We start from the raw sequence: 15,328 nt of genomic DNA on the forward strand, positions 1-15,328 counted from the left end.
ATCACTTCCATGGCCACAGGCGTATAAAATCAAGCACCTAGACATGCAGACTGCTTCTACAAACATAGAATGGCTCGCTCTCAGGACCTCAGTGAATTCAAGCGTGTTACCGTGATTGGTTGCCAACTGTGCAATAAGTCTGCGTGCCAGGCCTTTGCGTCCAACATCAGTGCCTGATCTCTCAAATGCGCTTCTAGAGGAATGATCAAAAATTGCCATAAACACACTCCTAAATGTTGTGGAAAGCCTTCCCAGAAGAGCTGAAGCTGTTATAGCTGCAAAGGGTGTGACACTCCATATTAAACCTTACGGATTAAGAATGGGATGTCATTAAATTTCATGTGTATGTAAAGGCAGATGTCCCAAAACTTTTGGCAATATAGTGGACTTAAGCTCTTTTTCATGCACAATTTATGTTAATCATTCTTAAGCCCTTTATACAGTAGTTATCTCACAGCACTACAACAAATGCACCAAAATAACGTGAGATAATATTAATGACCCCCCCCAAATAATATCTGCTGAGTTGTGCTCCTATGGTGGCCACTTTCCCATGATGGACACCTAAACAGTGCACCAAAATATAGCATACCTGATAAAAGGGTCAATGATTTTTGTATTTGTATAACCTTACTAACTAAAGGACAGAGGTTTTTATTGTACTATTTGGTTAATAGCATGGCTCTGAAAATAGCTGGGTGATACGTAAATGGTTGGTTTATAGAAATACGTTTCCACAGTAAGAGATACTAACAAAGACAGACATATAATATTCAATTTAATTCAATTCAGTTCAATTCAATTCAAAAACTTTATTTGTCCCCAGGGGACAATTTAAGGCTTGCAGAGTAGTTAAAAAGATCAGTGTAAATACAAAATAAAATAAAATAAATACAATACAGTTGTTGTAACTGTTGAATAATAGTTGATATGGTGAAACTTTCTGTAATTTAACTTAACACTGACTTAAGTTTTCCATCACAGGAGCTTCTTCATTCACACTTATTATGAGTAATCCAGAGAAAATGAAGGATGTAAGAGTTCCTATACCGTTACAGCTGCTGTAAGTGGAACTAGCTTCCACTACATCTATTATATTAACTTTAAACTATTACCACACATCGATGTGGTATAAGTGGAACAAACGTGTTCTTATAAGAAAACTCCGCGATCACGGACTATTTTCTTTCACTTAGTGTTGAAAGTTACTCCTGGCGGAACGCAAATTATTTACCCTTCTGTGCACTGCGACAAACAAACGTAACCAATGCAGGCGATCTACGCATGCGCACGGAGTGCTGTCAATAAGGGAGTTTGCAGTCGAAAGGGAGTGGAGCTGGAACAGCTGCCGAAAATCTTTTCTTCTGGTAAAGAAAATACAATTAATTGGTAAGTTTGCCTTCTAGCTGTTGTTATAGTGTATTCATCCAGCAGTCAGCTAGTCCTCGGTTAAAACTCTGAATACGAAAAGACGAAAAGGACAAAAAAATGGTCTAAATACAAATATGAACGTTAACCAGCTTAATCATTTACATTAAGACGTTTTGTCGAGGCCAAGGTAACGTTAGCGAAGTCAGTTCAGCTGATGATGAACGATTCAGCAATAATTTAAGATAAATTATTCAGTTATTTAGACTTGTATGAGATCTCAGAAGCCGATAATGTATAGAATGTTTAGCGTGTTTAATAGCAGTAGTCTGGCAGCAGTCGCTGTGTACAACACTGAGTTCAAAGCAAATCACCAAGCTGTATGAAATCCCCCATGTTAACAGTGCAGGAAGATCAATTCAGACCTGATTTAGTTAGGAGGAAACATGACGGACATAAACACGAGGAAAATGGTGATAATAAAGTAGTCGTCGTTGCTATGTGCTTACTTTTACATCGATACATTCACGAGAGTGAAAGTAATTTTGGTCGGTAGCGTTTAGATGGGAGTAAACACACACACACACACACACACACACACACACACACACGGTGGGCCAAGGACAAGAGTACAGTACATTTAATATTATTCATTTAATCAAAGGCTGAACACGTGTACACTAAATCAACATATAACATAAATTAACGCGGAATTTGCTTTTTGTTTTTTTAATTGATCGATACATGAGTGAGTGAATGAATGAATTCATTCATTGATCCTGGTCAAGGTTGCACTGGAACCAGAACCTATCCTGGGAATACGTCCATGAAGTGGGGATAGGCCCTTGAAGAATGGATACACCCATGACGTAGGGATACACCCTTGAATTAGGGATACACCCATGAATTAGGGCTACGCCCATGACGTAGGGATACACCCATGACGTAGGGATACGCCCATGAATTAGGGATATACCCATGAAGTAGGGATACACCCATGAAGTAGGGATACACCAAGGATAGGACCATAGACACATTCATTTATACCCAGGGTCAGTTTAGATAATCAAAGCCAAATAACCAACATGTGAAATGCCATACAGTCACTAAAATGAGCCCAGTAACGCAACCCACTGAACCACTCTGTGCCTATCCAATTACACTTAATTGGTCCAAAAAATTATTTTGGCCATCACTGAACGCCTGTGCATGCAATGTAGTGACTGTCAGAATAATCGAAATACTCCTCCACGTCAGTAGGTAGCACATCAATGACCGCATGAACATACTGAGAAACAGTATGCTTTAAAAAAAAAAACAAAAAAAACCCACAATGGTGAATGAGAGAGTCCAGGCTTCACACTGGGAGAATATATTGAGAGATTCAAATTTTCATTATATATACTGTGTTAAGGTACAGTGTGTCAGTTTGTAAAAATTCTTTGGTTGGTGGTGTGCCGTGGGGTTTTTTTTATTCTTTTAAACCTCATAAAAGGTTGAGAAACACTGGTTTAGAGGTAAGGTATATTTTAAGGTATTTCTCCAGACAGCCTATTTAGGGCCCAAGCATTAGCAGTGCGAAGGGCCCTCTTGTTCTTCTAAGGATTATTATTTATTATTTTTTTATTTTTATTTTTTTCAATCATCCGAGCACTTTTGTGGCTCTTAACACGCTCAAAAACTCATGAAAATCAGGGATTTATATTATTTTGACCAAATAGAGTCCAATATGATCTGAAGACATTGAGTAATCTAAAATTGTGAAGGGATTTTTGATATCTCAAATGGTTCAGCCATGAGGAGCCCTTAAACTTATGGCGAATAAAAGGAAACAGGAAGTGGCTAATAACTTCGGTGTATATTGAGTGATGTACATCAAACCTCAACTTTATGTTAAGAGAAGAAAGCTGTTCACACGGACATGACTACTGTGAGTCTCAGTCATAGCGCCACCAACTGGCAGCAGGAAGTGTGTCACTTTTAGAAATCTAATGTTTTGTCCCTTACTTTCACCTGATTTGGTTCAAAATCAGTCAGAATAATAGCAAGACACTAGAAGCTCTTTCCCCTTTATTTTTATTTTTAATATGGCTTTATGTTCACAATTTATATATAATCAGAGTCAACCAGAAAATGTGTATAAACTTCAGGAAAAGAAAAATAGTATGATGTATATTATATTAGTATAATATTATCATATTATTATCATAATATCATATATATCTAATATATATATATATATATCAATCTATAACATATAGCAAAAAATTTTGTAATAAAATATTTATACAAATTTTTCTTTTCCTGAAAGGTGTACACATTTTTCTGGGTGACTCTCTCTCTCTCTCTCTCTCTCTCTCTCTCTCACATATCACATATATATTCTCTATATCAGTTTTCATATATATATATATATATATATATATATATATATATATATATATATATATATATATATATATATATATATATATATATATATACCTTTTGGTATTTCCCCTTTAAATGCATGTACCCGCTGTGCTCACTGTGTCTGGTGTGCCTGGGTGGTGATGGTGCCGTTGCTTGGGCTGGATCATTGTTGCTTGCAACTATATTTACACTGGGAAATGTCAGTGTTAGATTCATCTTAAGCTTATCATCAACAGATGATTGGCAGGCTGTCAGACAGGTTTGTTATGTACACTTATGTATTGCCAAAAGTATTCGCTCACCTGCCGTGACTCGCATATGAATTTAAGTGACATCCCATTCCTAATCCATAGGGTTCAATATGACATCGATCCACCCTTTGCAGCTATAACAGCTTCAACTCTTCTGGGAAGGCTGTCCACAAGGTTTAGGAGTATGTTTATGGGAATTTTTGACCATTCTTCCAGAAGCGCATTTGTGAGGTCACACACTGATGTTGGACGAGAAGGCCTGGCTCTCAGTCTCCACTCTAATTCATCCCAAAGGTGTTCTATCGGGTTGAGGTCAGGACTCTGTGCAGGCCAGTCAAGTTCATCCACACCAGACTCTGTCATCCATGTCTTTATGGACCTTGCTTTGTGCACTGGTGCACAGTCATGTTGGAAGAGGAAGGGGCCAGCTCCAAACTGTTCCCACAAAGTTGGGAGCATGGAATTGTCCAAAATGTCTTGGTATGCTGAAGCATTCAGAGTTCCTTTCACTGGAACTAAGGGGCCAAGCCCAGCTCCTGAAAAACAACCCCACACCATAATCCCCCCTCCACCAAACTTTACACTTGGCACAATGCAGTCAGACAAGTACCGTTCTCCTGGCAACCGCCAAACCCAGACTCGTCCATCAGATTGCCAGATGGAGAAGTGCGATTCGTCACTCCAGAGAACGCGTCTCCACTGCTCTAGAGTCCAGTGGCAGCGTGCTTTACACCACTGCATCCGACGCTTTGCATTGCACTTGGTGATGTATGGCTTGGATGCAGCTGCTCGGCCATGGAAACCCATTCCATGAAGCTCTCTGCGCACTGTTCTTGAGCTAATCTGAAGGCCACATGAAGTTTGGAGGTCTGTAGCGATTGACTCTGCAGAAAGTTGGCGACCTCTTTGCACTATGCACCTCAGCATCCGCTGACCCCGCTCCGTCAGTTTACGTGGCCTACCACTTCGTGGCTGAGTTGCTGTCGTTCCCAAACACTTCCACGTTCTTATAATACAGCTGACAGTTGACTGTGGAATATTTAGGAGCGAGGAAATTTCACGACTGGATTTGTTGCACAGGTGGCATCCTATCACAGTTCCATGCTGGAATTCACTGAGCTCCTGAGAGCGACCCATTCTTTCACAAATGTTTGTAAAAACAGTCTGCATGCCTAGGTGCTTGATTTTATACACCTGTGGCCATGGAAGTGATGTGAACACCTGATTCTGATTATTTGGATGGGTGAGCGAATACTTTTGGCAATATAGTGTATATTAATAAAAAAAGCGGATCCTAAATTTGAATGATCTGCGTTCTCAAGTCATTGGAACGTCACTTAATCATTAAGGAGAGGACCGCCATGTAAGTGCAAGTGCGTGAACTGTAAACCTTAGTATTTAAGGTCTGACTGCTGCAGTAAGAAAGGAAATGAACTGTTGTAGTGTTGTGCAATCCTGCTGTTCAAAAGTTACAGAATTACTACACCGAAAACTCTTAGGTGGTCAACTTAGGGAATTGAAAACACATAGTAATGAAGTAATGCAGTAACAGACATGATGTGAAATTGTAGAAGGTACTCTGTTTATCACGCATAGCTTAGTTACATATTACCATCTAACATTTTTTGTGCGTATGTGCTGTATGTCGTGTGCTATTTATTATAATATTATATTTCAAATTAAAAACACGGAAGACAAAACATGAACAGGTAAAACACTGAAAGTAAACATTTTCAACAAAACTATGAATTACTGTATGCTGTTTTTAAAGCTTCCCTCAATGGCGACACAGTGTGTGACCAAAGTGGAGCTCACAGTCTCCTGTGAAAACCTTTTGGACATGGATGTGGGCTCCAAGTCTGACCCACTTTGTATCCTGCATATGAATGCATCTGGAAATCACTGGTTTGAGGTGAGTATTTAAGACCTGGCATATTAGATAAAGGTGCATAACAACCAGAAACAACCAAAAAACTGCAAATTTTTAACCGATTTATAACAAAACAAATGCTGTTGGCTTCGCAGGTGGGCCGCACAGAGAAAATACAGAATTGCCTGAATCCCAAATTTGCCAAGAAGTTTCTCATCGATTATCACTTTGAAATTGTACAGAAACTTAAATTTGGTATTTATGATATAGACAACAAAACCATTGATCTGAGTGATGATGACTTCCTTGGAGAGTTGGAGTGTTCTTTGGGTCAGGTAAGAAAAATCTGCTGTTTATTGTTGATCAGCATTGGAACGTCTGGTCCAGTGCTGGTTCAGTTGCTGTCACATTGTCCTGTTATATCAGTTCATCACGTTTCCGTTCATGTTTGTGTAGTCAAACATTGTGTATTGTGGAAATACTTTTATTTTGAATTAGGAGAAGCATTAATAGAATAATACATGCACTACAGTAAACATATTCTCTAACTGAGTACACTGTTATGTGTCTACATTAGGGTTAGGAATCAAAAATTCAGTTTCAGAATAGAACAGGTAGCAGAACTAAAAGTATGTGGTAACCGTTTAAAAAAAATAGTTCTTTGTTCCTAAAAATGAGTTTCACACATGTTTGTTAGGGAAAAAAAAGTCCTTGATTGTTGTATCTACATCTGTATGACGTCACTATGTCATGCTTCAACACATCAGCATGTAAACCGGATTCAGTTGCTAGGCTAGTGACAGATAGTGGATAAGAGAACGGCTGAAAAGGTCAAAGTTTTTGCTTTTTCGAACCAAACTAAAGACACTGCTAAATGCAATAAATGCAGAAAGCTAATTTATTTGAAACATTTGTATCAACACGAAATAAACCTCCAGCAATGCAGTGTGTTTGATGTCTTGTAGCCCCCAAGCTAGGCAATGCAGCTAGTGCTAACACCTCGCTAGTAACCTACATCTGTTGCCTAGCCTTGCAATATATCATTGGGAGGAGTGTCACTGGTCATGACATGTTTTCAAGATCTTTTGTAAAAATCATTTTTGTCAGATCTGTGAATGTTTGCATGTATCGGAAGCACATTTAGCAGATGTTTATTCATCTTTTTGTTGTTTCGACACAGGTTGTATCCAGTGGGAAGCTGACCAGACCTCTGATCTTGAAGAACAAAAAACCAGCAGGAAAAGGAACCATTACAGTGATTATTTTCCCATAATACTACATCACAATAGCAGAAAGAAATCTGATATGCTGCTTAGCTTTTGTATTTATAAAATTGGCTGTAGTTCAGTGCCCTTGCTAAACTTGTTAGACTGCTCAGGTAACTTTCAATGTAATTATGTATAAATGTTTACACTGCAGTTTGTTTTGATATATTAATAAATACTATCAAAATATATACTACATACTACTGCTACACATTACAGTTTGATTCATTTTTATTTGAGGGATAAAAAATATGATGTTGGGTCCAGATGCTAGCTTTCTGGCAGTCAATCATTAAGATCTGAGATAGTGAAAGGGAATCGGCAGATAAGTAAAATGGGGAGAAAGTAGCAGAGTAAAGAATACTATTTTTGGTTGTGGGACTTGAAGAAAAAGAGATCAGAGAGTTTTCCTTCTGTTAAAAATATTTGGTTTTGTTCTAGATCGCTGCAGAGGAAATTAAGGATAATAGGGTGGTGAATTTTGAAGCCGAGGCCAGGAAGCTGGATAAAAAGGTAAGCTTGAACGTAGCTTTTATGGAAAAAAAACAACATAAAAAAACAACTAAAATTTACATTTATTTTTTTATTAGAATGAAGGCATTATGTTAAAAAAAAAACTTTAATTATTTAAATAGTTCTCAAATTACTTGTATACTTTTTTTGTAATAAAAAGTATTTATTGTGATGTGATTATTGTGATACAATGATTGCAGGATTTCTTCGGAAAGTCCGACCCCTACCTGGAATTCTACAGGCAAGTGGACTCCGGGTGGCAGCTTGCCCACCGAACTGAGGTATAATTCACTATGAGGAAAGATAAGAAGTCATTATACACTCACCAAGCACTTTATTAGGAACGCTACACTAATACTGGGTATTATCATCAATCCTTTGTTGCATGGATTTCACAAGATGTTGGAAACATTCCTGCTGGGATTCTGGTCCATGTTGACATGATTGCATCACACAAGTCTTGCAGATATTTCTGCTGGAATGTTAAGCTGCAAATCTCTCGTTCTACATCACAAAGGTGTTCTACTGAGCTCAGATGTAGTGACTGGAAAGACCACTGAACAGCACTGAACTCATGGTCATGTCCATGAACCTAGTCTGAGACGACTTTCGCTTTGTGAAATGGTGCATTATAATGCTGGATGCGTCCATTAGAAGATAATGTAGCCATTAGAAGATAAAGGGCCATGTGCTGGGTAAATTGTGGTCATGAATAGATGCACATGCGGACCAAACGATCTGCTGTGGCGACCCCAAACAGGGAGCAGCTGAAGGAGTAAAACAGCAGCAACCTGAAGCTGCTAGCCGGTATCTGCATGAGGTTCTACATTGCACTGAGACCACTAAATTGGCTGAAAATTCATGTGTTTCTAAGTAAAGTGCTCTGTGTGTGTATATTTTTAGATGAACATAGGAGTTTGCCTATGTTTTTGAAATCCTCTGCTTTCATCAGTTCCTAATCTGGATACTTGCTGTGTAAACATTCAGCTGACTGAAGAATTTGTATCATTCTGATATCCTAGGTGGTGAAGAACAACCTTAACCCCTGTTGGAGACCTTTTAAAATCCCACTGCAGTCTCTCTGTGGAGGAGATATGGAGAAACCCATCAAGGTAGTGAATCCTTCCATTAGCAAATCACAATACTGAATTGAGCATCAGGCATTTTAATTGCATTTAATGTATTTTATCTGACATGTTCATGATAGCCCTGTTATTAATATACTGGGTTTTGGAAATGTATTGTAAACCTTGAAACCTTGAATTAGTGAATGAATGCATGCAGAGTTCTTCGATTGCTGCTTATTTGTTTAATAATACTTTGATATCTTTCTTTTTTTATTTCCAAAAGTCTCAAAAAGGAAAGACGACTGTCATAAAGTAATTGTTCAGTTGAGTTTAATTATATCATATGGTTTGCATTAAATCTAATGTTCTCAAATGTGTTTTCAGTAGAATAGTGCAGTTTCCATGATTGTTGTACTTTCTTTAATTAATCTGTTGGTTTAGAGACCCAGCATTATTCCAGCTCTTATTTGGTATTGATCTTAGAAATCTGTCTATTGTCTTTAGTATGGCATTTTATCATATCATGTCACATATATGTTATCATTTAACAAGAACATTACGTAACTGATTTCATAGCTAATAATACCCTGTCTGGTGCTAATGTTTATGCTTTTGTAAAGCATTGTCCTGTTCTTCCTTTTTAAGCGGCATCATGCTCAATTTTCAAGTCATAATCATTGTACGAGTGTACATCATAGAGAGAATCATAGATATTTGTCTATCTATGGTTCTTGGTTTGGTGTTGATGCATGCTGTTTATTACTGTCTGGCTTGCTGTGTCGGTGTGAAGTGAAAGAGTGAGATTTAGATGGTCATGTTGTTGCTCTGATGCATCCGAAGGTGGAATGTTACGACTATGATAATGATGGATCACATGACCTTATTGGGATATTTGAGACCAATCTAAAACGCCTACAGGAGGCCACACGCACTTCTCCGGTGAGATCACCTTATAGAATACTTTCATTTTATTTTCACACCTATTAAATGTCATTAGATTCTATTTCTGTTTGTCATGTGGGTTTTTTTTTAATGTCCTACAGGCAGAGTTTGACTGTGTAAACATGAAGAAAAAGCAGAAGAAAAAGAACTATAAGAACTCTGGTGTTGTGAGTGTGAAACTCTGCCAGGTATTGTGTCTCATGCCTTTTTCTGCTGTTTTGAATTCATTTTATCATGCGAATTCATTTTAAAATTGTTTCCCCTTTTGTTACGGCTCAGGTTGTGAAGGAGTACACGTTTTTGGATTACATCATGGGCGGCTGTCAGTTAAATTTCACTGTAAGTCTGTTTTGGTCATAATTATAGACTTTTTACTGAAGTATGTCTTAGTATGGTCCGTCACATAAGACTACCACCACTCATGCTTCCTCTGCTGCAGGTTGGAGTGGACTTCACAGGGTCAAACGGTGACCCAAGGTCTCCTGACTCTTTGCATTACATCAGTCCTAATGGGGTTAATGAGTACCTTTCTGCTATCTGGTCTGTTGGCCTGGTGATTCAGGATTATGACAGGTGAAGTTGCAAGAAAGGAATCTAATCTATCCAAATCATTTTAGCTCAACAGGCGAGTTACAAATCTTGTTTTTTACCATTGCGTAAAAAAAGGTTCTGAATTGTGTATTAAGCATGCAGTTTCAGTCTCAGCTCACTACTACACAATAGGAAAAATCTTTAACAAAAATCTGATAAAGTTGCATTGATGTAGGTACATTGTTCAAATTCTTTGAAGCGTTGTTCATTACAGTAGTTTAGTTTAACCTTTTCTGACAGTAAACCCTCATTCAGGCGACCTTTGACATTTCCATCAGTATAAACAAATCATTTTTTATGGCCACAACTCCATCGAATTAGTCAGGACACTGTTAGATTTCTGTGTGTAAAGTATAATTACTGTGTGTGTGATATCATATAAAAACCCAGTAGGCTAGGTAAAAAAAAAAAGTAAATGTTTAGCAAAAAATAACCATGAAATACAATGAAAACAAAGCTGTTAGAATTTCAGAATTCGCTCAGAAAAGAAGCTTGAGCCGCCCTGCTGCCGCTGCCTCTGTAGATATCAGGGAAGATATCGCTAAAGAACCAGGCAGAGACAGTGATTGAATAGCAAATGTCTTCGAAATTTACTGAGATAAACAGCGAGTATTTAGGTGTAATATTCAGTGTTATATTTTGATAAACAAAAGACGTCAATAGAAGCAGACGTGACGTGTTCACTGGCGGTTTGGTGCATTTAGTACAAAAAGGATTATCTAAATTACGGAAGAAGAAACCATCACAGCGTGTCTGTGTTCAACACGTTTATCAAAACAGAACAGAAAGAATTTCTAGGACTAAACAAAAGATATCACAGCCATAAGATGAGGTCATAAACAAATGGTATCAGAAAGTCAGCCAAGGGCCACAGAGCGTGCCAAAATATATTCAGAATATATCAGCTTTTTTTTTTTTTTTTTTTTTTGCAGTGATAAATTGTTCCCAGCTTTTGGATTTGGGGCACAGATTCCTCCAAACTGGCAGGTAAATATTGAATATGAACATATTCTAACTTTAGGTTTGAAGGTATTGGAATATGAACACATTATGCCTACATTTGTTTTACAGGTGTCTCATGAGTTTCCACTTAACTTTAACCCATCTAATCCATTCTGTGCTGGTATGTAATAGTCATAATGTACAATAATCTCATGTAGATTTGGATTAATTGGTCAGAGCATGAATGGTAGATGGTGATGTTTGGTGTGTGTCTGATGTTGCTTCTGTAGGAGTAGAGGGCATGGTGGAAGCATATAGGTTGTGCCTGCCACAGGTCAAACTTTATGGGCCTACAAATTTTTCTCCCATCATCAGACATGTGAGCAATTTTGCCCAACAGGCAAAACAACAGAATGCAGCCAGTGTGAGTATTAATACAGTTACACAGTAAATATATAATATTCAGTTTCTTTTCTTTTTTTAAATGAAAGAAGACTTTATTTGCAGTGTTAGAGGTCATGATTTCTGTAATACACACTGATCAGGCATAACATTATGACTACCTGCCTAATATTGTGTCGGGCCCCCTTTTGCTGCGAAAATAGCCCTGACCTGTTGACGCATAGACTCCACTAGATCCCTGAAGGTGTGCTGTGGTATCTGGCACCAAGATGTTAGGAGCAGATCCTTTAAGTCCTGTAACTTACACCCCACAAGAGCAGCAGTTTTGGAGATGCTCCGATGCTCCGATGCTCCAGTCGTCTAGCCATCACAATTTGGCCCTTGTCAAACTCGCTCAAATTCTTACTCCTGCCCATTTTTTCTGCTTCTAACACATCAACTTTGAGGACAAAATGTTCACTTGCTGCCTAATATATCCCACCCACTAACAGATGCCATGACAAGGAGATAATCAGTGATATTCACGTCACCTCTCAGTGCTCATAATGTTATGCCTGATTGGTGTATGCTATGAACATACTGTAACTACTCATATTTTACACTACGTTTTTCATTTCTCTCCTCTGTGTTTCTCTGTGAGACAGCAATACTTTGTTCTGCTCATTATCACCGACGGCGTGATCACAGACATGGACCAGACCCGAGCTGCCATTGTAGCTGCTTCCCATTTGCCCCTGTCCATCATAATTGTGGGTGTGGGCGGGGCTGACTTCACTGACATGGAAATCCTGGATGGGGATGACGGACGTCTGAGATCTCCATCAGGAGAGCCGGCTATAAGGGACATTGTGCAGTTCGTTCCTTACAGAAAGTTCCAGAATGTAAGTTTGCCTTACATATATAAAGCTCTGTTGGTCTGGATGTATAGCTGTCTTTCAAGCTGCTGGTGTGGTGTTTTGTTCATTAGTTCTGCTAACAAAAGTAAATCAATCTCTTTACAATTAGAGGAAAATAGTTAATGATATTTACAAAAGGGTATCGTGCATAGGAAGTAAACTTGATATTGGATAGTAATTTTAGCAGATAGTGGAGTCATTTTAGTAATAATGTGCATGCTCTCTTCATTATGTGTTTGAAGCACTGCCAGCCTCTTCCTCTTTTTCCATCTCATTTCAGGCACCCAGGGAGGCACTTGCCCAGTGTGTACTAGCAGAATTGCCTCAACAAGTTGTGTCGTACTTCACATTTAAAAAACTGCATCCTCCCCATGAACCAACCCCTTCATAGACATGTAGGGCTATTATAGGCTTTTTCTTTAAAATCAGTCTCTCTGATTTTACCTTCACCTTGCTTTTCTCTGCACTAAAGGATGTGCATGGACTGCAGCATGAGAGAAATGCAAAATGTAATATGAGTGATTCTTGGTGCTTACTGTAACTTTCTCTCCTTATGATCACTAACCTCATAATCATGCTGTTAACACCATTAACTCCAGTTTCTCTTTCTCTCTGTCTCTGTGTGTTTGCAGGCTCCTAAAGAGGCATTGGCTCAGAGTGTGTTGGCAGAGGTTCCTGATCAGGTTGTCACTTTCTTCAACATGTTGAAGCTCAGCCCTCTTAATTCAAGAACCCCTGTGGCTGATTCTGAAGGGCAAACAAGCTAAATGCCTAATGCTGTTTCAGCAACAACCAGTAAGGGACCTCACCGGTTCTAGCCCATGCTTCATTCCTGTACAGCATACCCTTGCTACCTGACTCACTCCACAGAAGCATGTAAACCGATGTGCAAAGTCTTGCCACTTTAAATGTATCTTTTATTGCAAGAAAATGCTCAGTTTAACCTGCATGCTCAATTGTAGTTTATATTCTGCAGTGTCTCATTTAGTCAGGTACAAACAAGATATGTTTTGACACCCAATCAAATAAGCTCATGCTCTGAATTGCGCTTTAATAATCCAAACACAGAGGCAGTAATATCTTCACTAAGGCTGTGTTCACATTAGAGTATTGAAGTGTCTCAAGTACAATATAAAATTTGACACAGCTGTGTGAACCCAGAAGACTGTTCTGATTTGATTTATTTTTCTGATTTCATCTGCAAAGCCAAAGCATGACAAGTGTTGAAACATATCTAGTTTACTCTTATAATGTGTACATAGCATTTACACACATTGGTTCAAATGTGTGCATGTTTTTTTTTTGTTTTTTTGTTTTTTTTAAATCTATTTTTGGTTATGTTGAATCCTGTTTGGTGCCTTATATATCAGGTTTCCAATAATGCTATAGTAATTTTCAAACAGGATATATTTTTATATATTGGTATAAAATTACTTTAATATTTAGAGGAAATTGTTTATTTTTGTCACAGTTTACACAGTTCCTTTTTATGAAAATACTTTAATCATTAACGCTGCTTGTGAGCAGTTATGCTAATTAAGTGCCATAATAGTCATACTGTTTATTGATATTGTCTGTAGCACCTGAATGGGTATAGAGTGGCATAGTGCTAGTGTTGCTTTTTCACACCACAGGTTACCAACCCACTCCAGAATTTCTGGGTCGATCCCAGAAACTCTGGAGTGGCTCTGCCATGCACCCAGTGTCCCCAAAGAAGACTTGAGCTCCACCACACCCCAGACCAGGGTAAAGCGATTACTGCAAATTGGAGATGAATGAATGAGTGAATTTATATATATATATATAAAATGCTCTTGACTGTTAAATATTCCCCATCTTGACTTATTATTTTTCCTTTTACTGTTTTTTAAAGAAATGAATAGTTAATCAGGCACACTTATTTTAACTCATCCCACAGTCAGTTATGTTTGTATATACTACTAACTTTCAGATGGAGTTTGTCTTTGGGTGGTTGTTATGGTAAAAACAAGCTTTGACATTTCTGTCTGTATTACCTTATTACCTTTTTATGACTAGCATTTTTCAGAATTGTGGAGTATTAATGAATAAGCCATATAATGACTCTAACCTATATTACAGTATTGATGAACTGATTCTAGTTTTCTCAAATTTTTATTTTAAATTTACAAATATATTTACAGATACATATTTTCATTTAATATTTTTCAAACGTGGAATTTGATATAAAGAAATGTCCAAGCAATTGTTAATGAAGCTGTAATAATGAAAATTCTCAAAATGGGAAACACTATGGAAGGTGTTATACATAGATGTGTGACGTTGTGTTATGTTGTTATATTGTATATTGCTCTAATTCTGACTGGCTGATTGTTCACTGTATTGTGTGTACGTATGTTTTTTTTCCCATGTGTACTCAAAGTGTCGCTCATTGTGGTGGAAAACTTTTCACTTTAGTGTAATAAGTCCCTGTTTGATTAACATACTTTTGTTATTTAGTGTTTGGCTAGATAAAATGATAATCACATAGCTTATTGAGCTGGGCACAAAACTTATATCAACACATTTTATTGCTTCTCGTAATTTGTTTTGTTTGCTACTAGTTGCAAGTAATTTGATTAATGCTTAAATCAGTCCTAGATTAAATTAAGTTTGTTTCCATCACAGGAGTGAAATGGATTAAACTGGAGTGTTGACAACTATGTTAAGATATTGTCCTTGTATTTTGTGACCTATATTATGCAGCCAAATAATCAGCAGGTAGATGACTATCCTAAAAGAAAAACCTATAGTTATGTATTGTCATCTTTACATAAACTGTTAAAATGCA

The 15,328-nt window shown here is 37.7% G+C and overlaps 1 protein-coding gene across 2 annotated transcripts; it reads left to right on the plus strand.

Annotated features, from left to right (window-relative positions):
- The first annotated feature begins 1,236 nt into the window (after positions 1–1,236).
- On the plus strand, positions 1,237–15,328 carry cpne3 (copine III). Of its 2 annotated transcripts, XM_058387982.1 has the most exons (17): positions 1,237–1,389; positions 5,803–5,943; positions 6,057–6,236; positions 7,082–7,156; positions 7,608–7,679; positions 7,880–7,960; positions 8,702–8,791; positions 9,587–9,685; positions 9,790–9,876; positions 9,968–10,027; positions 10,128–10,261; positions 11,212–11,266; positions 11,351–11,402; positions 11,512–11,645; positions 12,268–12,504; positions 12,800–12,914; positions 13,152–13,292. In XM_058387982.1, exons 2-16 carry the CDS (start codon positions 5,812–5,814, stop codon positions 12,908–12,910), a joined length of 1,599 nt encoding a protein of 532 aa, XP_058243965.1. In that variant the 5' UTR covers positions 1,237–1,389; positions 5,803–5,811; the 3' UTR covers positions 12,911–12,914; positions 13,152–13,292. The 2 variants fall into 2 exon arrangements, with proteins under 2 accessions (XP_058243965.1, XP_058243955.1); XM_058387972.1 differs by lacking the exon at positions 12,800–12,914 and having other exon boundaries at positions 13,152–15,328.

The sequence above is a fragment of the Hemibagrus wyckioides genome, linkage group LG01, assembly GCF_019097595.1.
Source record: "Hemibagrus wyckioides isolate EC202008001 linkage group LG01, SWU_Hwy_1.0, whole genome shotgun sequence".
NCBI lineage: Eukaryota > Metazoa > Chordata > Actinopteri > Siluriformes > Bagridae > Hemibagrus > Hemibagrus wyckioides.

Coding starts and splice junctions, on each gene's coding strand:
- cpne3 (XM_058387972.1), top strand. CDS start 5,812: ATGGCGACACAGTGTGTGACCAAAGTGGAGCTCACAGTCTCCTGTGAA. Junction 9,686..9,789: donor AGGCCACACGCACTTCTCCG/GTGAGATCACCT, acceptor AATGTCCTACAG/GCAGAGTTTGACTGTGTAAA. Junction 9,877..9,967: donor TGAGTGTGAAACTCTGCCAG/GTATTGTGTCTC, acceptor GTTACGGCTCAG/GTTGTGAAGGAGTACACGTT.